Here is a 24,857-nt window from a genome sequence, read left to right as displayed (position 1 = left end):
GCCTTTTACAGTCAGGGCTCCTCCACCTCCGCATGGTCTAATGCGGCTCTCTGGGGTCTTGGGCAGGTAAGGACCCTCCCCTGAACCTTGTAACTGGAGATGCTGAGGACCTGGAGCCCTGCTGGATGCTGGGCATATGCTCTACCACTGCATTATCGCCCCCACTTCTCGCCCCCCCCCCAAGGAACGTACAAAGTTGGCCTTGTACTGAGTCCCAGCAGCTTCCAGAAAGGCGAGCAATGTGTTTACTAGAGACAGGCATGGTGAAACTCGATCCTGTTTTCCACGAACTGAACAGCCAGGCTCAAAGCATCCCAGTGTCGCTGGCCTCATGGCGAGCGAGCCGAGAAATGCCTTTGCAGTCAGGGAAATGTTTTCATTTCCAAGGCATCCACGCAGCAGACGAAAAACAAAAAAACAAAACAAGCAAGAGGACAGGCTCGCAATCTCATCTACTTTCGCCACTCGATTTTTTTAATGCAACAGAAGTCACGAAACATGGCAGCCCTAGTCTTAAGAGGCGGCATCCCCCAAACAATGGTTCTACTTCAAACATGTACTTATGGGAAAGTTTAGAGGAACTAGGGATTCAGTTTCTCACTCCCTAACAACCTCCCTGTTTAGACCATAAGTTGTCCTCAACTTTATTTCTCTTTAGAAGCAACACAGGCCCCAGACCAGGACTTGCACAATTCCCAGCCATTTGCAAGGGCTTGTGCAAAAGACGCCCCCGGCGGATTGTGTCCACTCAATTGTTTGTAGGATGCTATGTGCAATCTGAGTTAGGTGCTTGGGAAGAAACGCAGCTGTATTGAAAGAAACAAAATGAAATACAGTATAGAACTTTCCCACACGGGGCTTCCGCATGTCTCCCCCCTCCCTCTGAATTCAGCTCTTTTGATTTCTTATTTTCTTCTCTCTTCTCCTTTCAGCCTCAAGAATTTGGGGAATTTGGGGAGGAGAGGAAAAACACTAACCAAATTGGTTTTCCCACTGGCTCCCGGCCAGTTTTACTTTCAGGCTATTCACGCTGATTTATTTGTTTTTTTGGATCTCGGTCTGAGAAATACATTTATATTGCTCTTGGTTTCTCAACGCCAGCTCGTTCTTGCAGAAATGTAAATTGGGAGTCTAAATTTAAGATAACTGTTGTCTCTTTCAAGGCTCCTTTTCAAATTGCCAGGATGGCGAATGTGCCCCCATCACCCACCCACCATGCTATAGTCCCATTTTCGATTCCAGCCTTGCCTTTGAGGAAGGAGGCAGAGGAATGGCTCAGTCTGCACCCGGAAAAGTGGGTCCCAGCAGATCTACTCTGGTCCACCAGCCAGCCATGTCCCAGCTGCTTGGCTCCCTTATGTACTTAACTCTAGAGAGGTTGAGCCAATGGCTTAACGCACAGCATCAGAAACATGTCTCTCTTTAACGCTGAATATTCCCAACATTTTGGATCCAGAGGGATCCTGCTGCAGAGGAGACTGAATGCTATTTCTGTGCACACAGGAAGGTGGCTGGCCTCCCTCCCTTCTAAGCTCTCAACTCAACCCCCCCACCCCCCCAGCTACATTTGGCCGTCCTGTCACCTCGCAGAGCACAGGGTGTCCAGAAGGGGCAAGGAATCAGAAACTCCGCTTGGCCCAATTGGAAGTCGCTTAGGTCCCAAAGACTGTGTCATGTTACTGACATGTAAACCAAGCCTTATGAGGAATGGTTGAGGGAGTTAGGTATGTTTAGCCTGGAGAGGAGGAGGCCGAGAGCTGGTAGGCATCTTCCAGGATCTGGAGCGCTGTCAAATGGGATTGTGGGGTTGCGGAGAAGCTGGTTTTCTGCTGCTCCAAAGGCCAGAAGGAGATCCCAGCTAGGAAGAACTTTCTGACTGTGAGAGCTGTTTTGATAGGAGAACCATAGAATCATAAGTGTTGGAAGGGACACTGAAGATCATCCAGTCAAACCCCCTGCAAAGCAGGAATATGCAAATGTCCCAAACGGGGATCGAACCTGCAACCTTGGCATCATCATCAGCACCATACTCAAACCAACTGAGCAGTCCAGCTGATCAGGGAACAGACTCCTTCAGAAGGTGGACTCTCCAGAGATTGAGTGGCCTTCTGTCTGGGATTCTTCAGCTGAGATTCCTGCATTTCAGGGGGTTGGACTAGATGACCGCTGAGGTTCCTTCCAGCTCTATGAGTCTATGGTCGATAATGAGCATGGAATATGATACTACAGAGAACCAATATAGAGAGGACTTTAATAAAGCACAGCCTCCCCTTCCTGAGATCGAGGCATCTGAAAGGTATCACGTCTATCATGGAATTAGAATTGGTTTAGACACTTGCGGAGCAAACAAACAGTATTTCTTCGTAGTGACATTGTTTGGTTGGGGCTAGAGGTCTGGCGGGCCAAGAAGTGACAGCAGCCATGCAAGGGTAGAAAATTCGGAAGGGCGCATTTGAGCTCATGTCCAGCTTGCCATCACGGAAAAGGATGGAGAAATTGGACATTTGTCTCATTTAAAGGGAAAGCAATCCACTTTGCAGAAGGGACACAAGTGGCGCTGTGGGTTAAACCACTGAGCCTAGGGCTTTCCGATCAGAAGGTCGGCGGTTCGAATCCCCGTGACGGGGTGAGCTCCCGTTGCTCGGTCCCAGCTCCTGCCCAACTAGCAGCTTGAAAGCACGTCAAAGTGCAAGTAAATGGGTACCGCTCCGTTGGGAAGGTAAACGGTGTTTCCGTGCGCTGCTCTGGTTTTGCCAGAAGCGGCTTAGTCATGCTGGCCACATGACCTGGGAAAACTGTCTGCAGACAAACGTCGGGTCCTTCGGCCAGTAAAGCAAGATGAGTGCCGCAACCCCAGAGTCATTTGCGACTGGACTTAATTAACATAGGCATCCGGATTTCTCCAAATCTGGCTATGCATTTCTCAAGCCAGTTAATGTTTACAAAAATGAATAGACATGGTGAAAGTGTATTGGTGGAAATAACATACAAATGTGCATTATGGCAGGGGAAAATATTTTGCACACACACCCCCAAAAAAGTGTATATTGTGGAAAATCGCATACAAAAAGTGTACACCACAAGACATATCACAGTGAAATGCTGGTGGGTTCTCGTGAGGATTTTTTAAAGAACAAGAAGTATCACTAACAAATGCAGAAAACTAAATATTTTGGGGGGGGGGTGAGAAACTGAAAAGAAACCGAAATTGACAGATCCACCCTTCTCTAAACCATAGTAAATTGGAGGTTGGACTAGATGGGCAGCAGGTGGGTGGGGTACAAATAAAAAAATATTATTATAAGATTATTAGTTTTAGATTTTAGAAGAAGGAGTCTCACCATAGTACTCAAACATTAACAGGCCGACCAGGAAAGAGAAGCAGTTTTTTTCTTATATTAAACAGAGCAGACCTGGCCCCTCCCGTTGCAAATAGGTTCTGGGGCTAAGCCCCCAGCGAAGGCGCCTTTCCGCTGGTGTGAACAAGGTCAGAAGCATCTCTGGAGATGAGCTCAGGCGAGGCGCATGACGAGAGGGATTATTTTCAAGTGTCAGCTCTCCCTGGGAAGAAGGGTCTAAGGTTACACCGACAAGGCTAAGCGGAAACCCCACAGCCCGTCCTGTTTACAGGCAGCGCCTCCGGGCTGGCGAAACAAGCCCACAACATCTCGCTCCAGGGGGGGGGGCAAACTGAGCAAGAGGAGCAGGTGCCGCCATAATTAAGTGCCGGCTACGTTAGACGCCCGGCAGGGGGACATAAAACCGCCACTGCTCTCGTCTCCTCCAGCTCATCCCGTGCCTTCCTACAACGGAGGCTGGGGACAGGAGGCTTACATCACGGTCTCCGAGAAGCCAGGGGAATGTACAAGATGTGCTCTGGGTCTCGCAGCTGCCGACAGCTTCCAAAGCGGGCGCATGGCAGGAGAGGGGGCCCAGCAACGTCGCACGGGGCCTCCGACTGAGGTGTTCTCGTCCGACTCTGCCCTGGGCTCGTTTTTCACGCCACGGCTAGCTCGTGCCCCTGGCTGTGCCAGGAGTCGTCTTTTCACCCACCTCAAATTTTTCACGGATGCCCAGATCTCTGGTAGCGTCTGTGACATGCTTGCAACAGAGTGAGCTGGATTTGGGAGCCAGAAGATGATTTGAACCTTCAACCTTTGGGGCTGTCCTCAAGGAAAATGTTTATTGAATATGTTGGGGGGGGGAATCATGTACACTTGACAACGTGGGCAGCATTAAGATAAATTCAACAGGGTAAAGAAGTTTGGGTGGATGTAATAACAGAATACTGAATGGTTTAGTTTATGTAAAATATGCAGGGATTTATGGTATGTAAAATGAACCATGGAAAGAGAAGAAGGGAAGTACTGTGTCCAGTTCTGGGCACCACAGTTCAAGAAGGATACTGACAAGCTGGAACGTGTCCAGAAGAGGGCAACCAAAATGGTCAAGGGCCTGGAAACGATGCCTTATGAGGAACGGCTTAGGGAGCTGGGTATGTTTAGCCTGGAGAAGAGAAGGTTAAGGGGTGATATGATAGCCATGTTCAAATATATGAAAGGATGTCATATGGAGGAGGGAGAAAGGTTGTTTTCTGCTGCTCCAGAGAAGTGGACACGGAGCAATGGATTCAAGCTACAAGAAAAAAGATTCCACCTAAACATTAGGAAGAACTTCCTGACAGTAAGAGCTGTTCGGCAGTGGAATTTGCTACCAAGGAGTGTGGTGGAGTCTCCTTCTTTGGAGGTCTTTAAGCAGAGGCTTGACAGGCATATGTCAGGAATGCTTTGATGGTGTTTCCTGCTTGGCAGGGGGTTGGACTGGATGGCCCTTGTGGTTGTTTAAATGAGTATTTGAAATTGTAAAGCTGAAAATCTAATAAAAATTATATATTTTTTTAAAAAATGAGTCCTCGAGGATTTGAGCAGGCTGTCATTGAGGCAGAGGAAGGCACGCCCAACCGAAGCACAACTTTGAGCTGAATCAAGAGAGGCCCACCAGTTCCATTTATTCCCTACACACCACCTTTGCCACGACTCTCAGCATCTCTCTACTAGACCACGGATGGGGTCACTTCCGTTTTATGTTGTCCCTTTCCTTTTCCTTACTAGAGACCCATTCATTCATCCATTGCATTTAGGTAAAGGTAAAGGTAAAGGGGCCCCTGACCATCAGGTCCAGTCGTGTCCGACTCTGGGGTTGCGGCGCTCATCTCGCTCTATAGGCCGAGGGAGCCAGCGTTTGTCCGCAAACAGCTTCCAGGTCATGTGGCCAGCATGACAAAGCTGCTTCTGGCGAACCAGAGCAGCGCACAGAAACGCCGTTTACCTTCCCGCCGGAGCGGTCCCTATTTATCTACTTGCACTTTGATGTGCTTTCGAACTGCTAGGTGGGCAGGAGCTGGGACCAAGCAACGGGAGCTCACCCCGTTGCAGGGATTCGAACCACTGACCTTCTCAGCAAGCCCTAGACTCTGTGGTTTAACCCACAGCACCACCTGGGTCCTCCCAAGGAGCTCAAGGTCAGGCAAACATGGTTCTCCACCTCCTCATTTAATCACAAGAGCAACCCTGTGGGGTAGGTTAGGCTGAGAGGCAGGGAGGGGCCCAAGGTCACCCCAGTGAGCTTCATGGCCGAGTGGGGGATTCGAACTCAAGTCCCTCCCAGGTCTTCGTCCAATACTCTGACCGCTACACTATACTGGCTCTCTTGCAAAAAAAAAGTATCTATGCTTAAAAAGAGCTCTCAGCAGCACAGAGACACAGTTGCGGGCAACTCTCTGGGTTAAGTCCATGAGACTCCAAGCCCAAAGCCCAGAGTTCATGGCAGGTGAAGCCCCGGGTTCAAGATGCATGGCTTACGGGGAGCCCTGGAAATGAGTTGGGCTCAGTTTCAAGATCCTAACATGAGACAAATCTAAAGAAACATACAGAATTGTAGAATTGGAAGGTACACCAATGGTTTTATCCCTCTCTGTGCAACCATCCCACTTGTCCCCTCACAATCGGACCTGGCCGTAACGCTAACTAATTCTCAGGGTTTTGTGTTTTTTTTTCTTAACTTCTAACCACTACTTTCACACCCTCTGTCACCCAGACAGGAGGTTGCAGCCTTGGTGGCTGCCCTGGGGGTAGAAAGAAAGACCGGGGGGGCGCAACTGGTTTTGATCTTGCAGGTATATTCCTCCACCTGTCATGGATGCAATTAGTAGCGCACATGTGGGGATTTATACCTGACTGTCCACACATCATTCCGCTTTATTTATTTCTTCTGCAACGCTTCCCCAATGTTAACACATTATAGTTCCTGCAGGGGGTGCTGCCTTACGCTATAGCACCACGAAAGTGGGACCGAAACCCCCGCATTTGTGCTATGCAATGTTATGGGGTTTCAGCAGAACGTCACGGGGCACACACTGGATGGAAACAAAGCCCCAAAACTTTTGCGGCTGGCTGCAAACGGAACTAAAAGTGGGATCGTGTATGAGCACCCCGAAACCATCATGAGCACAAATCATCATGGATTCACACTAAAAGGGGTGCCTGGGTGGAAAGAACATGCGATGAATGTTGCGTGTAGTTTGAGCCTCTCTATGCGCACTCTCCAGGGTTGCGCCCAGTGCATCCGAACTGCCTTCTGCCTGGAATTATCTGAGCTTAGGGAGCCCTGTTTCCTCAAACACCGATGCCCTAAGAATGTGCTGCTTTGAAGCAAGCAAGCCATCTTTGGCAGAAGGACCCACTTCCCAGGTCTCTGGAAAGAAAACCGATCCGTCCTTCTAGCTGGAGAGGTTTATCAGGCTGGGTGCACCCTTATCAAACCATGCGCCACCCTCTCGGGGTTTCCTTGGCTCCAGAGAGACTGCCTATAACACTGCCCACCGAGATCAGAACCAGTGAAGTGGGAATTAGGAGGGAGGGAAAGAGAGACAGCTGCTCCCCCCCCCCACCGCCTGGAAGCACAAAACGTTTCTGGCAGGAGAAAAACAAGGAGCTTTGCCAGGGGAGAAAAGTAGCAAACAATCCAGGAGACAAATGCAGAGAGTGATAGCAACAAGCCGTCTCCCTCTCCTCCCTTTCATGAGCCTCTTTCTGCGGTCTTTGCCATGCACAGCCCTCTCGACGGCTTCTGTCACCGTGTGCTCTCAGCGAGATATTTTTAAATCTCTCGCCGCGGATCATAGCTGCGAGTGTATCAGCCAAAATACCTCCCACCGAGGAGAGTTATATATAGATCTGCGCACAGCCAGGGAGCGCAGATAAGATGTACAACATTTGCAGCCGACGCAGGTCAGGTTGTACGAATCTGCAGCACAGGGGCTTCAGAGGGGGTCCCGCTGAGTTCAGACCCGGAGGCACAACTGGAAGCATCCTCCTTGGCAAAGCCCCTAAAGGGGTCAGGGAGGGAGATGCATATATCTTGTTGACAGGAGGAAGAGAGATGTCCTGTCTCTTAGACAGGGGAGGGGGCTCGGCTGCCCAAGGACGGCACCAGGGGTCAACAAGGGTCAAGGGCCCACCCTCCAGCAAGCGGCCGTGGAGGGCCTTCTTGGACAAGACACCTCCAATGGCAGGAGTCAAGACTGACCTGGGATTTATTGCGTTTCCCCCCTAAGCCACGGAGAGCCGCACCAGGCTTCACCAGATCCTGCGCTCCAATCCCCATCACTCCCTAGACAGTACAGTGCCCCAAACATTGGCCAATCCTGGCCTACACTAAACTTTGCAAATCCTCTTCGAAAATTGTTTCCGGCTCCTGATTTGTTGGCAGATCCCAAGGCGGACCGGACCAAGATCAACATGGAACCAAACCATGTTTAGGCTTCTCTAACTACGGTTTGGCACAATATCTCAGCTGAACCCAACTCCTGGCTCATTTTGCACCACTTTGTTGAGCTGCGTAGAGCCCAGCGCCACACATTGGAGCCCAGGTGTCAGGAATTCAATCATCGCGGGGGAGAGCATAGAACTGTAGAGTTGAAAATGACCCCAAGGGCCATCTAGCCCAGGGGTCCCCAGACTTACCGCGCAGTGGGCCGGAGGGCAGGGGAGTGCGCACGCAGCTGGCCGGAGGGCGGGGGAGTGCGCGCCCGTGCGCACACGCACACGGGCGGGGGGGGAATCGCCGAAAATCGCTTGTGCGCATGCGTATGGGCCTCCCCCGACCCGGAAGTGCATCGGAAATGACCTCTTCTGGGTCGGGAGAGGCCCATACGCATGCGCACAAAGGATTTTCGGCGATTTTTTGCCGATTTTTAAGATCGTCGCCACGCCGCACGCCGTAAGAGCGGGCGGCGGCAGCGGGCGGCGGGGGTCGTCGCGGGCCGGATTGGGAGGCCGATTGGGCCGCATCCGGCCTGGGGGCCGTAGTTTGGGGACCCCTGATCTAGCCCAACCCCCTGCAATGCAGGGATCTCAGCTCAAGCATCCATCCAACCTCTGCTTAAAAACCTCCAAGGAAGGAGAGTCCACCACCTCCCGAGGGAGACCGTCCCACTGTCAAACAGCTCTTACTGTCACAAAGTCCTTCCTGAGGTTGAGTCAGAATCTCCTTTCTTGTAACTTGAAGCCATTGGTTTGAGTCCTACCCTTCAGAGCAGGAGAAAACAAGCTTGCTCCATCTTCCATGGGACAGCTTTGGAGATATTTGAAGACTGCTATCATAGCTTCTCTCAGTCTCCTCTTTTGCAGGCTAAACATCCATAACTCCTTCAACTGTTCCTCATAAGGCTTGGTTTCCCGAACCTTGATCATCTTGGTTGCCCTCCTCTGTACACCTTCCAGCTAATCAACATCCTTCTTAAATTGTGGTGTCCAAAATGGGATACAGGACTCCAGGTGGGCCTCTGGCCTCACCCACCATTTGCATGTGGCCTCCAGAAGCTTTTGCATGGGGGAATGCGACCCTCGGGCTGCAAAAGGGTCCCCAGATCTGTTGCAGAAGCTGCTGCATCCCTGTTGCTCTCTCCAGGTAAGCCACTGATCCAGGCACGGCAGCACACCTGAAACCTCCACCCTTGCCTCCTGCTTTTCCTCCACCTGGCCAGGTGCTGCTCTTACTGCAAGGGCCAGGTAGCCAGGACTATCGGGATTCCTTCCCTCCCTCGATTTGCCACCTTGTCCCAGCCTTCCACATTACGTACGCAGGCAGTAAAACTGGGGTGGACTTTTGAGGCCGAATAAACAAACAGACCAAACAGAAATTTGGGGCGATTCCAAGAGTTAGCAGCTTCTAGCAGAAGGCAGACCAGCCTACGCCTGAGCTACAATCCAAAAACCTTTGCTCATAACAAGAGGGTGTTATAGGAGTTCGAAGGTCTTATATATATATAATAAATGTTCATAAATGTACAAGGCAAACACATACATAAGTGCATAAACCACGTTTCTGAAATAGTACTGGAGAACAATCCTGAAGCCATTTTGACTCTCCCAAATTGACCTCAAATATTTATCTGCAAGGAGGAAGGAAATGGGGAAAGCTTTGCAATGGTTTTTGGCCTGTAGGGGCTTACCTCTCCCTGCAAATACAGTCTGGCAGGTATCTGTGAAGCTGAGCACACTCTCAAGATGCGTAAGAGATTCAGGAACTAAGTACAGTTGTACCTCTAGTTGTGGACACGATCCATTCCGGGATTCATTTTCACCCCAAAAAGTCCGCAACTAGAGCGGTGCTTCTGCATAAGCACAGAACGCTTCTGCGTGTGCGCATGCGGCGAAACACTTCCGGGTTTGCCACGTTCTCAAGCCGAAAAGACGCAACATGAACCTCACGCAACACGAGGTACCGTATGACTGTATTTACCATCTCCAAGGAATGGCCAGGCTACCCAGAAAAGGCAATCAGATAAGGCATTATCTGGTATCCTGGCAGACAAGCAACACTCTCAAATTTCTGCTGGGGAACACCTCTTTCTGTATGATTTTTTTTGGGGGGGGTGGTATTGAGCTACAAAGGAGGCAATTTCAAAAGTCTATATAAGAGCTTGGACACCATTGTTCTGGGTTCCTCTCCTCCCTCCCTGCGTGGGGTGCAGGGCCGGCCCTACGTGCAAGCTGGGTGGCGCAGGGCACCACGATGCCGGCCCGCCACGGCAACCGCGCTGTGCCTGCCCGCCCACCCGCCACACAGCAGTGCCTGTGGCAGCTGCCCTGTGCACGGCGCCCACCTGCCAACCGCGCTGGGAAACAGGGCGGGAGGGCGCCGGACGGCTTAAGACGGCCCTGGTGGGGTGAGAGCAGGACCCTATTGCAACAGTTTAATAAAGTTCAGGCTTACTAGCTGCTTTGCTTCTCAATATTCTCTGCTTGGCCTCTGTTATTTTCTCCTACCGATAGAGAACCTACGTAAGGACTCCATAAGGTCTCTTGGGTACCTCATAAGGGAAAAGGAAAGGAGCAGGTTTTTCTTCAAACAAAGGATTCCCTCCCTAAGGACGGATGAACCTGCCAGGTTGGGTTTTGCTCAGTTCCTCCTTTTACCAGGCGCCAGTTCACTTCTCATCACATTTCCACATCAGCTTGCATTTTTTTCCTCTCTCTCTCTCAAAAGGAGAAACCCTCACAAAAGTCTGCAATGTTTCAGTGCGGCTTTCTCTCAATGTCCTTTTGCCATTTTGCCTGCCAGGCCCAGTTTTGCAAGCAATCGCAAAGATGCAACGCCGTTTTCTATCTCTTGTTCAGCACTATACAGACATTTTTCTACACGCATCGTTTTGTCCAGAGGAGAAGCAAGTTGCGAAATTCAGAAGAGGTGCAAATTTCAAAGGACGGCCGTGTTTCAGTTTGGTTTTCTGTTTCGAAAAGTGCCGATAAGCGCAAACGGAATCTGAATCCTAGCACCAACATTTGTGACTCACCCTTGCAGGTCACCCTAAGTTGCTAACTTTCCCCATGACCTTTGGACACCACACCACCTTAAAACTGAATCTGGCTCAAGAAGCCTTTGCTGCCCCTTATCCCTCAACTGCAGCCTCAACCCTATACTTAGAATCATAGAATCATGGAATCATAGAGTTGGAAGAGACCACAAGGGCCATCCAGTCCAACCCCCAGCCAAGCAGGAAACACCATCAAAGCATTCTTGACATATGCCTGTCAAGCCTCTGCTTAAAGACCTCCAAAGAAGGAGACTCCACCACACTCCTTGGCAGCAAATTCCACTGCCGAACAGCTCTTACTGTCAGGAAGTTCTTTCTAATGTTTAGGTGGAATCTTCTTTCTTGTAGTTTGAATCCATTGCTCCGTGTCCGCTTCTCTGGAGCAGCAGAAAACAATCCTTCTCCTTCCTCCATATGACATCCTTTCATATATTTGAACATGGCTATCATATCACCCCTTAACCTTCTCTTCTCCAGGCTGAACATACCCAGCTCTCTAAGCCGTTCCTCATAAGGCATCGTTTCCAGGCCTTTGACCATTTTGGTTGCCCTCTTCTGGACACGTTCCAGCTTGTCAGTATCCTTCTTGAACTGTGGTGCCCAGAACTGGACACAGTACTCCAGGTGAGGTCTGATACTTTATCCCTCCATCACCAGGAGGACTAGAATCCCAACTATGATTTTCATTTTTAAACAAAGTCGCCATTTTTCACACCCCCGCTGCTGTGTTGCCCGACTTTTGTTCCTATTCGCATTGCACTTCCCCACACCCCCACGGGATAAATTTTAAGCCAAGCGTCATATCAACCAAGTTACTTTATTTTATTTTTAAAGCTGTTGTGGCAGCCCAGACTGCCAAAAAAGCAAGGAAACCTGACAGGCTAACTCTTTTTTGCACGCTCAACGCTGCTTGAGGCTCTCGGCAAGGCCTCTCAGGTGGCCGTGCGGAGAGCGCAATCCCTCCGAGCTGGATTTATTTTGAGGGAGGTCGAGAGGGAGGGAGGGAGAGAGAGAGCTAGCCAGCCTGTACGCTCACATCCCTTTGCTGCAAAAGAACCAAAGGCCTTGTTATCTCCATTGCAGATGGGAAAGAGCTGCAGCCTATGGAGACGAGCTGACGAGCAGGATCCCCAGATTATTATTGCTTTTTTTAATTTTTGATATATTTCCCTACGGGCTCTCCCTCCCTCATGCAATGGATTAACTGCCTTGTTCCATCAGGCGAGGAGACGTTCTCTCCTTTTTGCAAGGAAGCAGACCAGTTCGGGCGGTTTTTTGAGGAAATGAGAAAATCCCGCAGAAGGAAAGGCAGGGGAGCATGTGGGCTTCTGGGTTTTAAATAATGATGGCTTTGTGGATCATTGAAAGGGCTTCCCTGCCTACCATCTAGCTGTCGAGGAAGTTCAAGCAGCCAGGTCAAACGTCTCAGGGACACCCCCGACACCCCCCCCATCTCCCCTCATTGCCACGTCTGTGGTTCTTGCAGGGGAACCCCCTCAGTGAAATAAGGGTCACGGGATGTGGGGAGGAGCCTGCTAGAGGCAGCGTGGTATAGTGGTCACGGTTTCAGGCTGCGACCAGAGAGAGCAGGGTTCAGGTCTCTCCTCGGTCACACTGTGACCTTGGGGCAGTCACATCCCAGCCAAGCCTACCTCGCAGGGTTGCTGGGAGGATAAAGGGGAACAATGCAGTGCACATCATCACCAGCTCCCTCGGAGGACGAGTCGGATATAAAGGAAATTAAGAACATAAGGAGCCCACAGGGTTCTGTCTTATTCAACATCTTTATCAATGACTTGGATGATGGGCTTGAGGGCATCCTGAGCAAGTTTGCAGACGACACCAAATTGGGAGGGGTGGCTAATACCCCAGAGGACAGGATCACACTTCAAAACGACCTTAACAGATTAGACAACTGGGTCAAAGCAAACAAGATGAATTTTAACAGGGAGAAATGTAAAGTACTACACTTGGGCAAATAAAAAATGAAAGGCACAAATACAGGATGGGTGACACCTGGCTTGAGAGCAGTACATGTGAAAAGGATCTAGGAGTCTTGGTAGACCACAAACTTGACATGAGTCAACAGTGTGATGCAGCAGCTAAAAAAGCCAATGCAATTCTGGGCTGCAACAATAGGAGTATAGCATCTAGATCAAGGGAAGTAATAGTACCACTGTATTCTGCTCTGGTCAGACCTCACCTGGAGTACTGTGTCCAGTTCTGGGCACCACAGTCCAAGAAGGATACTGACAAGCTGGAACATGTCCAGAGGAGGGCAACCAAAATGGTCAAAGGCCTGGAAACAATGCCTTATGAGGAACGGCTTAGGGAGCTGGGTATGTTTAGCCTGGAGAAGAGAAGGTTAAGGGGTGATATGATAGCCATGTTTAAATATATAAAAGGATGTCATATAGAGGAGGGAGAAAGATTGTTTTCTGCTGCTCCAGAGAAGCGGACACAGAGCAATGGATTCAAACTTCAAGAAAGAAGATTCCACCTAAACATTAGGAAGAACTTCCTGACAGTAAGAGCTGTTCGGCAGTGGAATTTGCTACCAAGGAGTGTGGTGGAGTCTCCTTCTTTGGAGGTCTTTAAGCAGAGGCTTGACAGGCATATGTCAAGAATGCTTTGATGGTGTTTCCTGCTTGGCAGGGGGTTGGACTGGATGGCCCTTGTGGTCTCTTCCAACTCTACGATTCTATGATTCTATGGATCAGGCATCCATTGGTAGCCCTCTCTTCCAAAGATCCCTGCATGCAGAAGACTAGCATGTCAGCAGGAGGGCTAGGCTGATGAACTGTACGTAGACATCTTTGCTTTCTGTGTGGAGTGGCACATGTGGTTTTGGTGCTGCAAAGCTTCTAAATACCAGTTGCTGGAGGCCAGAGGAGGAGAGGGGGGGCTCTTGTGTTCGAATCCTGCTCGCGGGTTTCCCATTAGGGCATCCTGTTGGCCACTGTCAGATCAGGATGCTGGAATAGATGGGCCACTGGCCTGATCCGGCAGGCTCTCCTGGGACGCTTACACCTCTGTTTCAGCCCTCCCATAAATAACATGAGAGCCACATTAATGACCTACCTTGCAGGCCTGTTGTATTCTTACAATTAGGACTTTATCCTTGAAATTATCCTGCATTGCAGTTTAAACCCAAGGCTCTCTTGACCCACCCTTAGCGACAACGCTGCCGCTCAGCCGTCTCTGAGATCATGAGGACCAGAACCATGCCTATTCTGTGCAATAACATTCTGCAGCGTGAGCCCTCTCTTGCCCTCTGGAGGCAGCCTGCATTACTAGGAACCGCTCTTATCGCACGTCAGCAATATTCTTGCTCCCTCTACCTCTCTGGGCTCCTCTGGGGGCTGTAAATTTCCCAGGCCTGGAATTCCTGGCCCTCGTCTGTTTGCTAAGCGCCATATACATTTATGGCGGTCGTTTGCAGCAAAGCAATAAATAAAGAAGATCGGCATTCCAGGGGGGCCTGACCCACATCTGACTCCAAGCCCCCTTTGCTTTGCACTCGCAGGGTCTCTCTTGCTGCAAGGCTAAATCAAGAGGGGGGATTTGCACAGCTACCCCCAACCTCTCCTAATTTCCTCTCTCAGGGGGCCGTCGGATATTACAAGCAGGAGGTTGGGGCTTACCCAACCCCTGACTTTTAACTTGTATTGCTAAGCCACAAACCTCAGACCTCCCTAATGTGCAGCAGTTTGTGGCCTTGCAAAAGTGTGTGTGTGTGCTCGAACACAGATCCCCGCTTTCAGTAGAAGTGGGTGAGCTCCGCTAGGAGGTCTGTTTTATTCAGCTACTTCTAGGAACACGGGAGCCAAGAACCATGGGTCCATTTAGCTCCTGGCAGGGTTTCGCCGGGATTTTAGGAAGGGAATCTTTTCCAGTCGTACCTGGGGATGCCAAGGGCAGTGCAGCGGCTGAAGAGGGTCAAGCTCTAAAGCTCCCTCGGCGTGAGCTTGGCTACCAGTCACTGCGTCTCAGGCTAGCCAACCTCACAGGGTTGTTGTGGGGGGTTCAATGAGGAAGGAGAAAACCGCGGATGCCGCCTTCAACTCGTTGGGAGGAAAAGGTGGGGTGTGAATGCAATAAATGAAGAAATAAATAAAAACCTGGCACCTTCTGTATTCAAAAGAGCTGCTCCAAAGCTGAGCTACAGTCCATGGCTATATATAACCTGCATTTAACAGGCTTATGAAAGTGCATTCCAGAAAAAGAGGCAGAAATATTCTTGCAAATAAGACACAGCAAATGCCACGGCGGTAAAAAAAACAGATGATTAGCTGAAACAGGAATAAATCCGTCGTAAAAGCTGCCTTCCCAAATACAAAGGGTTTCGGGGCCCATATGAAAGGGAGCTGTCGGATATTCCCTGGGGAGATAATTCCTGAGTTGTGGGGCCATGACTAAGAAGGCTCTGCCATAGGAACTTCGTGTAGCTCTCCTACTCTGAGTCAGACCTTGAGTCCATCTAGCCCAGTGCTCTCTACACTGGCAGGCAGGGGCTCCTGAAGAATTCCCCCCCCCAACCTGCATCCCTTGCAGGGGGGGGTGGAGGATATGTTTTGCAACCCAACCCCCAAGACCTCCAGTTAAAAGGATCCGGCAGCAGGCAGCATGCAAGTCATGTTTCTGCCTGAGCCCCTGGAGAGAGACTACGCTCCCAGTCAAGAGTATTGCTGGAGAAACAGTTTGACCGTCTGTGGCTTCCGATAATCCACATCCACCTGGAAGGCTCAGGAGGAAACCCCAGACAAATTCGGCGCAGAGTTCCCAAAACGGTTGGATGGCATCTTGCATGCCTCCTTCTGGCAACTCCTGCAGCCAAGTTGGTGCCAAGCACATTGCTCTGCTTTCCTCTGGACCACATCAGCCAGGCTGAGAGGGGAGTCTTCATTGTCTGGGCAGCCCAGGAACTCCAGACACACTGCCCAGGGTTGCGAACGCAGGGGTTTGACTTCACCCCCGAAGGCGCGCTGCATTGTCTCTCGAGACAGAGAGATGCCCAAAATAACTTGGAAATGTGGCAGCTAGACTGGTGTCTGGGAGCAGCCGGCGAGACCATATCACTCCGGTCCTGAAAGACCTACATTGGCTCCAGTACGTTTCCAAGCACAAGTCAAAGTGTTGGTGCTGACCTATAAAGCCCTAAATGCCCTCGGCCCAGTAGACCTGAAGGAGCATCTCCACCCCCAACATTCAGCCCAGACACTGAGGTCCAGCTCCGAGGGCCTTCTGGTGATTCCCTCCCTGCGAGAAGTGAGGTTACAGGGAACCAGGCAGAGGGCCTTCTCGGTGGTGGCAGCCACCCTGTGGAACGCCCTCCCATCAGATGTCAAGGAAATAAACAACTATCTGACTTTTAGAAGACATCTGAGGGCAGCCCTATTTAGGGAAGTTTTTAATGTTTGATGTTTTATTCTGTTTCATATTCTGCTGGGAGCAGCTCAGAGTGGCTGGGGAAACCCAGCCAGATGGGCGGGATGTAAATTATTATTATTATTTTAAAAAATAAGAATGACTGAATCAGGCGCTTCTGGATGCCAAGCATATGTTCTGCCGCTGAGCCAAGCATGCATGCTAATCACAGTAACTGCAATTTCTCAAGAACTCTTAATCTTCCTCACTCCTTCCATGTCCTGAGAGAATTCCAAACCACTTCATGGGGGAGGGGATCTCACTATGTCACCTGCCCTCCAAAATGTTTAAAGGAAACATGCACCCCGAAGTGTGCAACAGAAGCATCGCTGCAACGTTCTGCTTTGAAAGTAGCAGCTGCGAATCCGATGTTGCCCACGACTATTCCTGGTCTCTGCAATTGGGGGCAGCAAGATGCTATCCTGCAATTGCCTCTCAACCTAATTCACAACTCTTGAACCAACACACAAACCGAAACACAGCTACCCTTTGAAATCACCGCAATTCTCCGAATTTTGCAATGCAACCCAACAATACGTGCTAAAATTGGGAGTAAGTAAGTGTGCATTAAAAAAATATACATATTCATGGAGGTGGGAACAAACGTAAGTGCATTCTATTGGGGGGAAATGTTTTGCAAAAAAAATGTTTATATTGGGGGAAATTGCATGCAAAATGTGTTTGTTAGGAGAAAATTGCAGAAGAGATTCCATGAGGATTATTTTTAGAAAAAAAACGGGGGGGGGGGATGCCAATTGCTGTGGAAATGTGGAGAACTGAATTTAAGACTGGGCGAAAACACAGACAGAGGCAAACTGAAATGGAGTGATTTATTCATCCGTCTTCCCTCTACCTGAAACATTTGTGAGTGCATCTTGCAGGAGAGGAGCAATGATAAAAGTGGCCATTGTCTAGCTAATGTGACAATACAGGGAGCCTGGGAGCAGTTTTCACCTGATAATACGAAGGAGATTAAAGACCACAGAACTCCAGGAGCATAAAAGCCATTCTTGCTGTCCTCACATCCACAATTAGGAGGAGGAGGTAATTGCGGCCACCACTGATTATCGTGGCACTAGAACTCGGTGCCGGCCACTTATAGGAAAGATCAGCCAACCAGGGAATGCATCACACTGGTTGTACACACACACACACACGTCTTGGGGGCTGACAGCACTTTAGGTTCATCACGCTGGCATTAATCCCCATTCCTTCTTTTTTTACAATGTTCCGACTGCAAGTGCCATTCGTATTGTAAGCAAAATGGTTTTTATGCAGATTGGGAAAACATGGCCTACCAGAAAGCAGATTAGATGGATGCCATTCTAGGGTGAATATTTTGAATAGTTTCTTTTATGTAACTGAGAGACAGAAAATCAAAAGCTAAACAAGCTCTAGCTTAGGGCCCCACACTCTGGGGGGCCCCCAAAAAATAAAAATAAAAAATCAGATGTATGCATTTCCAAAATATAAGCTAAAAAACAAATCAAATAAAAGCTACATCCAGCAACAATGTTTTGTGTTGTGTAGGCTCCTCTGATGTTAAGTCATGGGCCCCACCTGTTCCCTCAAATATCCCTGCTTTGCTCCTTTCTATATATAGGGTGCCTACATTCTGCATGGACTGGTTGCACGGCAACATGGGCAAATGGCTTTAGATACCTATGAGGTCCAATGACCATATAGCATATATTCAACACAAAAAACAGCGACAATTTGTTGTTGACAAAGGACAGCTGGACATATAAAGGGCCCCATTACCTTCAGGAGCTGAGGGCCTCATCAAACCTCAATCCGGCCCTGCCGTGGGAGCCACTTCAATCACTATGCGTTGTGTGAAGGACTTCCTTCTATCTGTCCTGAATCTTCCAAGATGTGGATCCTATTAATAACAAGCTAATGGCCAATAGACCGGTCTGCATGCGGTCTTTGCAAGGATTCAGGGGTCCCCAAACTAAGGCCCGGGGGCCGGATGCAGCCCAATCGCCTTCTAAATCCAGCCCGCGGACGGTCCAGGAACCAGCATGTTTTTTCATGAGTAGAATGTGTCCTTTTATTTAAAATGCATCTCTGGGTTATTTGTGGGGCATAGGAATTCGTTCATTCCACCCCCCAAAACAAAATATAGTCCGGCCCACCACATGGTCTGAGGGACAGTGGACCGGCCCCCTGCTGAAAAAGTTTGCTGACCCCTGATTCAGACCATGAGTGTATGTTCTGTTTTGGAAAAAGCACAAGAGAAAGAGAAAGAGAAAGAGACAGACTTGTCCCATCACCGATGGGATGAACACTCAATGTCAGACCCTCCAAGTGCCCCTATTTTCCAGGGACAGCTGCAGATTTACAGGAATCGTCCCGGTTTCTGATTTGATCCCAGAATGTCCCGCTTTTCCTTAGGACGTCTCTATTTTCATCAGAGAAATGTTAGACTGCACCCCCAGTCAATAAAATAAGGAACTATACAACCTTTCAAAGACACCTGAAGGCAGCCCTGTATAGGAAAGCTTTTTAATCTATAATGTTTTGTTATGTTTTTCTGCATGTTGGAAGCCGCCCAGACTAGCTGAGGCAACCCAGTCAGATGTGGGGGGGGCATAAATATATCAATTGTTTCTCTTAATTCTTTGGGCTGGCGGTGAGAGGCTGGACACTTCCCTGCCCCATGTATGTGGGGGACAGAACACAACCAAAAGGAATGGCTATCAAGGCCAGTCAAAGCTGGCTGGGCCCCCACTTATGAATCCCAGTCTTGCCCTCTGCTGCCCAGTTTATGGGCAATTCAGGCCTCTGCTTCTTCCAGCAAAGCTGGGAGACAACTCAACTTTAGAAAAGTTTATCTTCCTTTGCCCGCAAAATAGTTGCTCATGGCAGGGATGAGGCAACTAAAAGGAAGATAAATGGGACCACCCTCTAGGCAAAAACTGAGAGATCACTCTGCTAAGCAGGTTAATTGCAATTTTGCTTTCGTTTTTAAAGGGCAGCAGCAGTAAAGGGTCGCCTACTCAAAGGAGGAGAGGTGGGGATTTACCAATCTGCCTTACTATGAATCACCATGCAATGCAAAGTATGGCCATCTCATGCTACATCTGAAAAAAGCGAAATCTCAAGATCTTCCCATTTCCATCATGCACGTTTATGTTACTAGTCCTCATGGTGGCAGAAAATCACCTAAAAACATACTGAGGCAGCAAAGAGTCTGGTATTATCTGCATAAGAACATTAGAACATAAAACGTGTCTGCTGGATCAGGCCAATGGCCCATCTAGTCCAGCATCCTGTTCTCACAGTTGCCTGTGGGATTCCACCACAAGAAGCCCTCTCTCCTTCCGTGGTTTCCAGCAATTCAGAATCACGGCTGCCTCCAACTGTGGCAGCAGAGCACAGCCAGTTTGGCCAGTAGCCATCAATAGCCCTCTCCTCCTCCAGGAATCTGTCTACTCCACTCTCAGAGCTGTTCAGGTTGGTGGCCACCACTGCCTCCTGTGGCAGGGAGTTCCACAGTTTAACTATGTGAGGCAAACAGACTTACCTACGAAAAGATTCACTCACTGCAGCATGAATCCGCCTCTTATAGAAAATTGGGCTGTGGGGGCGGGGAGTACGCAGCTCTCCCAAATCATTGCCAAGCACCAGATCCCTCCTAATCCACACGATTCCGATAGATTATACTTTCAACAGCACCCGGCCATCCATGGCTCCATTAACAAACCACTGACCAGCCTTATGCACCGTAAACCTCATTAGACAACATCCGACACGCAGCATAATTCACTTTTATGACGCAGTCCTAGCATTCTTCTACTTCTCGAATTTTTTTAAAAGCTGTACAGCAGGCATCCCCAAACTTCGGCCCTCCAGATGGTTTGGACTACAATTCCCATCTTCCCTGACCACTGGTCCTGTTAGCTAGGGATCATGGGAGTTGTAGGCCAAAACATCTGGAGGGCCGCAGTTTGGAGATGCCTGCTGTACAGTCTGCCTGAGGAAGGTGTCTGTCCAGTGCAGAAAAATCAGAGATGCACCCTTAGAGATGGGCCTGCCTCAGACCCCGAACAAATACCGCCCTTTTGATTTCTAACTTTCATCAAAACCCCTTGGGTGCTTCTCCAAAAAAAAAAGGCTCCTCCACATTCACCCCAACATTTAGCTGCAGGGAATTAAAAAAAACAAAGCAAAAAACAGCCATTCCAATTTCAGTCTTGTCAACTTTGCCCACTTCGTAGGGAGAATTGCTTCACCTGAAAAAGGACACCCAATAGCCATTGACCCCTTCAGCACACTTGAATTCACCTCTTCCACCTGTGATTTTCCATACAGAAATGTGTGGAACTTCCTAAGCTGGAAGAACCTTTTGAATGTATTTTATTTCATTGGACAGTTTATGTACTGCGCACATTAAAACAAAACTCTCCGCAGTTTGCAGCGTAGGTTAAAATATCTTAAATGGCAAATACAGGGGCAGGGGAGTGTTTGATAAGTGGCTGTTTTGTAACATATATATATATATATATATATATATATATATATATATATATATATATTAGCATACACATATGAGAAGGTGCCCTCCTGTAGGAGGGACTTTTAACGTGATCAGTCACTTGGCCATTATTATGGTTTTGATTTGTTTTTTAATGCCAGGGAGTGCCTACGTTTTGTAAAACACAATGAACAACTAAACAGAGTGTCCTCTTTTAAGCACCAAAATAAACATTGCACCTTAAAAAATCAGCTGCAACAAGACAATGAAAATTCCTAATAAGCACAGAAAACAACCATGAAAAATATTACAAAGGAAGGTCATCTATGAAGTACAAAATTCAACCTTTTTTAAAAAAAAAAAAACAACATGGGAGAAAATTAGGCAAAAGAAAATCAACTCATTTCCGGGCCACCATACATCAATAATACCATTAAACTAACCAATCCAATTAAATTCCCACCCCCCTATATAGCACTACTCACAACTTAATCTAACTACAGTGGGATTAGCCCCTGAGGTTAGATCTTTCACCATAGGATATCTGGCTGCAGGCCTGATTAGGGAGCTTTTGCAAGCTCACTATTCACATGCAACATTTTGAAGATAAAACTCAAAATTTTGGGATTAAACTCAAATGCAAAGTGTTGCATTTTGGTTTAATTTCAAAATCCATCCCTCCCCCATTTCTACGGGTCCTAAAGGTAAAACAGGACATCTTGAAATGGCTTTTGCCCTTAAAGATACATATTTATCAGCCAGTGCATATTTATCACCTGCTTCCCACTGAATATTTCAATCCCAGAGCAAACAATGAAATAAAATAACAGGCTGATATACACGTAACACACAAGATAACAAGTCGCAACAATTACAGACTCCATAAAAACAAATCCAAGAAATAAGAAACAAATTAACAACTCCAGCATAAAACAAAACGACGACGAGAGCAACACACAGAATTTCCTATTTAATCGAAGACCCGGATTTTTTTTTTTAAAAAAACCGGTCTGAAACTAGAAAACACCCCGATTGGCAGTTCTCGCCCCCTCAATCACCTGGGCCATCCCACTCAGCCTTCCGCTGTCTCTCACGCAATGCGCGCCCTGCTCTGTGGCTTGTGAGCATCTTCACAACTTCCAACCCCGGTCCTCACCCACCTGGGCTCTGGAGTGAGTCATTGCCCACAACACCCACAGCAGAAACCTCCCACCCCCTTGTTCCACAATAACATCAGAGAGCAAAAATGCTCGCACACCGAACACACAAAGGAAGGGAGGGTAGCGCCTTCACCCTTTGGAGACCCTGAGGGGCCAACCCCAAAGGGGTGATGTCCTTTGGGGTTTCTCCCTCTGGGGCCACCCAATGTATTATGGCACTGTTGATCCAACAGAGATCTCTGGGATGAAGGTCTGTGTTCCTCTCCACCTCCCAGAACTGGCAGAAGGACATAAGGACCACCTGCAGAATCAGGCCATCAAGTCCATCGTCCTGTTCTTGTAGGAATCAACCAGATGTCCCAGTGGGAAAACAGCAAACGGGATCCATTCCCAACATGATAGCAACTCTCCATTCCTGCGCCTTCCAGCAACTAGGATTTGGATCAAGGGCACTTGGCCCTTATAAGAGTTTGTTTAAAAGTGGCAGAAACATTTTCTTATTGCTCTTTTTTTTCCATTTTCAGGACGTTTTGCATCTCCCAAGGTCCAGCAAACGTGACCCAGAAAGGGGTTTACCAAAGCAAAGAACAAAACGATGCAAACAGCTGAAATCTGGGATAGCGTGAGACTCTTCATCTCACGGCCGTAGGTTCGAGGCCCACGTTGGGCAAAAGATTCCTGCATTGCAAGGGGTTGGCTAGATGACCCTCGTGGCCCCTTCCAGCAATTCAACACACCAAGGGGACGGAACTAAAACGAAGAGCAAAGTTTTATCTTCCTACATGAAGATGCCAGGAGCTGACCCTGGGACCTTGGCTGGGCAGTGGGGTGGGGGTCAATCACTCCAACTGGGGCAAAAGGCAGGGGGCAAGTGAAAGTCTGCTCTGGGCTATGTTCTGAGCCAGTATGGTGTAGTGGTTAGAGCGCCAGACTAGGACCTGGGAGAGACCAGCGTTCAAATCCCCACTCGGACCATGGGGCTGACTGAGCTGACTTTGGGGGCCAGTCACACTGCCTATCCGCTTAGCCTACCTCGCAGGGTTGTTGTGTGGATCAGTTGAGGAACAAGGAAACCAAATACGCCACCCTGAGCTCCTTGGGAGGAAAAGGCGAGGTATAAATGCTATCAAGCATAACAATAATAAAAACAGGGTGCCAATTTGGAGCTGGCCTAGTCATTGGGCCCAAATAGGGCCTGCTGCATCAAGGCACAGAATTGGGGGTGACTCACCACCCAGTGTATCCTGAGCAGTTCAGCTCCTCCCCTGTAAGGCCCCATTTCACAGAAATTCAACCCGGGCAAAACAGGGAGCTCGGCACTGGGAGAGAAATGCCAGCTCTCCATGGGCAGAAGCCAGTGTAGCTGTTCTAGGCTGGGGGGAATCAGACCTCCACCCCTCCCAACACACACACATCCCAGATCAGAGGTTTGGCATGCACCCTAAAATCTTAAGGACACTGTTTCAGATCAAGCAGGACCATCTAGAACGCTCCTTCCCAACCTGGTTTCCTCTGGGTATCCCCCCCCCCCCAACGCGTTCCCCTTCTGCAACAGAAGAGCCCCTCTCTTGCACAACCCCGTCTTCTTCAAAAGCCACCGAATCCTGCGACCCTCACATTCATGCGCCAGTGAGTTCCAAAGGGGAACGATGCGCTATGAGAACTTTCTTCCTCATGCCCTGAATCTGTGGCCAGCGTCACAGCTGCCCTGCAAAATAAGATAAAGGAGGGAAGCTGGGGCTTGCCTCCCTTTCCCCCTAGGAGCCAGGAATCAGTAGGGGATCCAGGGTTTTCCTGGTAGCTGCCTGACTGTCCACAAAACAAATTCCTTTCAGGAAAAAGGGAAGGAGGGGGGTTCAGGGGACGTGCTGTAGCTCAGGGTCAAAGCATCTGCCTTGAATGCAGATGGTCCCAGGTTCAATCTGCAACAGCATCTCCCAGCAGGATTGCAAGACCCTCCTGCCCAAAACTTTGGGGCACCATTGCTGCCAGTCAGTGTAGAAAATCCTAAGCTAGACGGTCTCCCTCGGTGCAAGGTAGCTTCCTATGTTCTCCCTATCTGGTCAGATTTCTAAATTTTTGCACGCAAAATGTGGGCTGGCATGTTGGAGGAAAACAAGAGACGATTACGGCACAAACAGAAAACAAGTTGTGAGCTGAAGAAACTGTTCCTGTCGAGATCCCCATTCCTTCGATGGATCAAAGATAAATATTAACCCGGGCAATGAATAAGTCCTCCGGCTCAACAAACCATACATGGGCAGGCAGCTCTTTCTGAAGACAAAGCATGTCAGGAACCATAAAGGCTGTTTTGACGCCTTCCTGGGACTCAAGGCAAACGGGAACGACGGGCTGCAAACCATGGCTGGCACTGCCAACTTATGCCAAGGCCAGCCTTGAGCCTCGCTGGCAGGGACCTTGACAGTCTGCCAGGAAGGACTCTGAAGCACAGCTGCCTGTCTCCTCCTCCCCTCGCCCCCCCTTGCCGTCCAGCACTGGGCATTTCGCCTCTTCGCTAACCGGACCCACATGGCACGACGCAAGCTCCATCGTGACCCCTCGCCCTGCCACCCTGCTTGTTCGCCATTCCGCTCACGAGGCCTATAAGGAGGTACTTACTGGAGGCTGGGCTGCTCTCCCTCCCCGGAGGGACGCCTTGTCCTAGAGCGGAACAAATTTGGAACTGGCTCCAGGAGTGAGCGAAACTGCCGGAGTGACCACAGGCCCACGGAAGAGGGAGAGAGGCAGGCAGAAAGAAAGAAAGAAGGAAGAGGGAAAACTTATCCTGCCTGCAGGAATTCAAATCTCGTTTCCACCAGGCCCTGAGTCACCTCCCCTCCCCTTCCAATAGATCAGAGCATGGGTAAACATTTCCAAATATGGAGATCACGACTACCAAAGGATGTCAGGA

At 49.2% G+C, this 24,857-nt stretch overlaps 1 protein-coding gene across 6 annotated transcripts in view; it reads right to left on the bottom strand.

Moving 5' to 3' along the window:
* LPP (LIM domain containing preferred translocation partner in lipoma) overlaps positions 1 to 24,857 on the bottom strand; it is a 294,937-nt gene that overhangs the window by 234,341 nt on the left and 35,739 nt on the right. The window contains exon 1 of one of the 6 annotated variants that reach the window (XM_060274251.1): positions 24,566 to 24,812. The exons of 3 other annotated variants lie outside the window; for them this stretch is intronic. Coding sequence is in view for 2 of the 3 variants with exons in the window: in XM_060274248.1 (XP_060130231.1) it covers positions 8,860 to 8,952 (93 nt within the window). In the remaining variant the exon portion in view is untranslated. Of the gene's footprint in view, positions 1 to 8,859; positions 10,056 to 21,844; positions 22,263 to 24,565; positions 24,813 to 24,857 lie in introns of those variants that run through there. 2 more of the 6 variants (XM_060274250.1, XM_060274248.1) reach the window with 2 other exon arrangements.

Source organism: Zootoca vivipara, chromosome 5 (genome assembly GCF_963506605.1).
Source record: "Zootoca vivipara chromosome 5, rZooViv1.1, whole genome shotgun sequence".
Taxonomy (NCBI): domain Eukaryota; kingdom Metazoa; phylum Chordata; class Lepidosauria; order Squamata; family Lacertidae; genus Zootoca; species Zootoca vivipara.
This window is presented reverse-complemented; position numbering and strand designations above follow the sequence as displayed.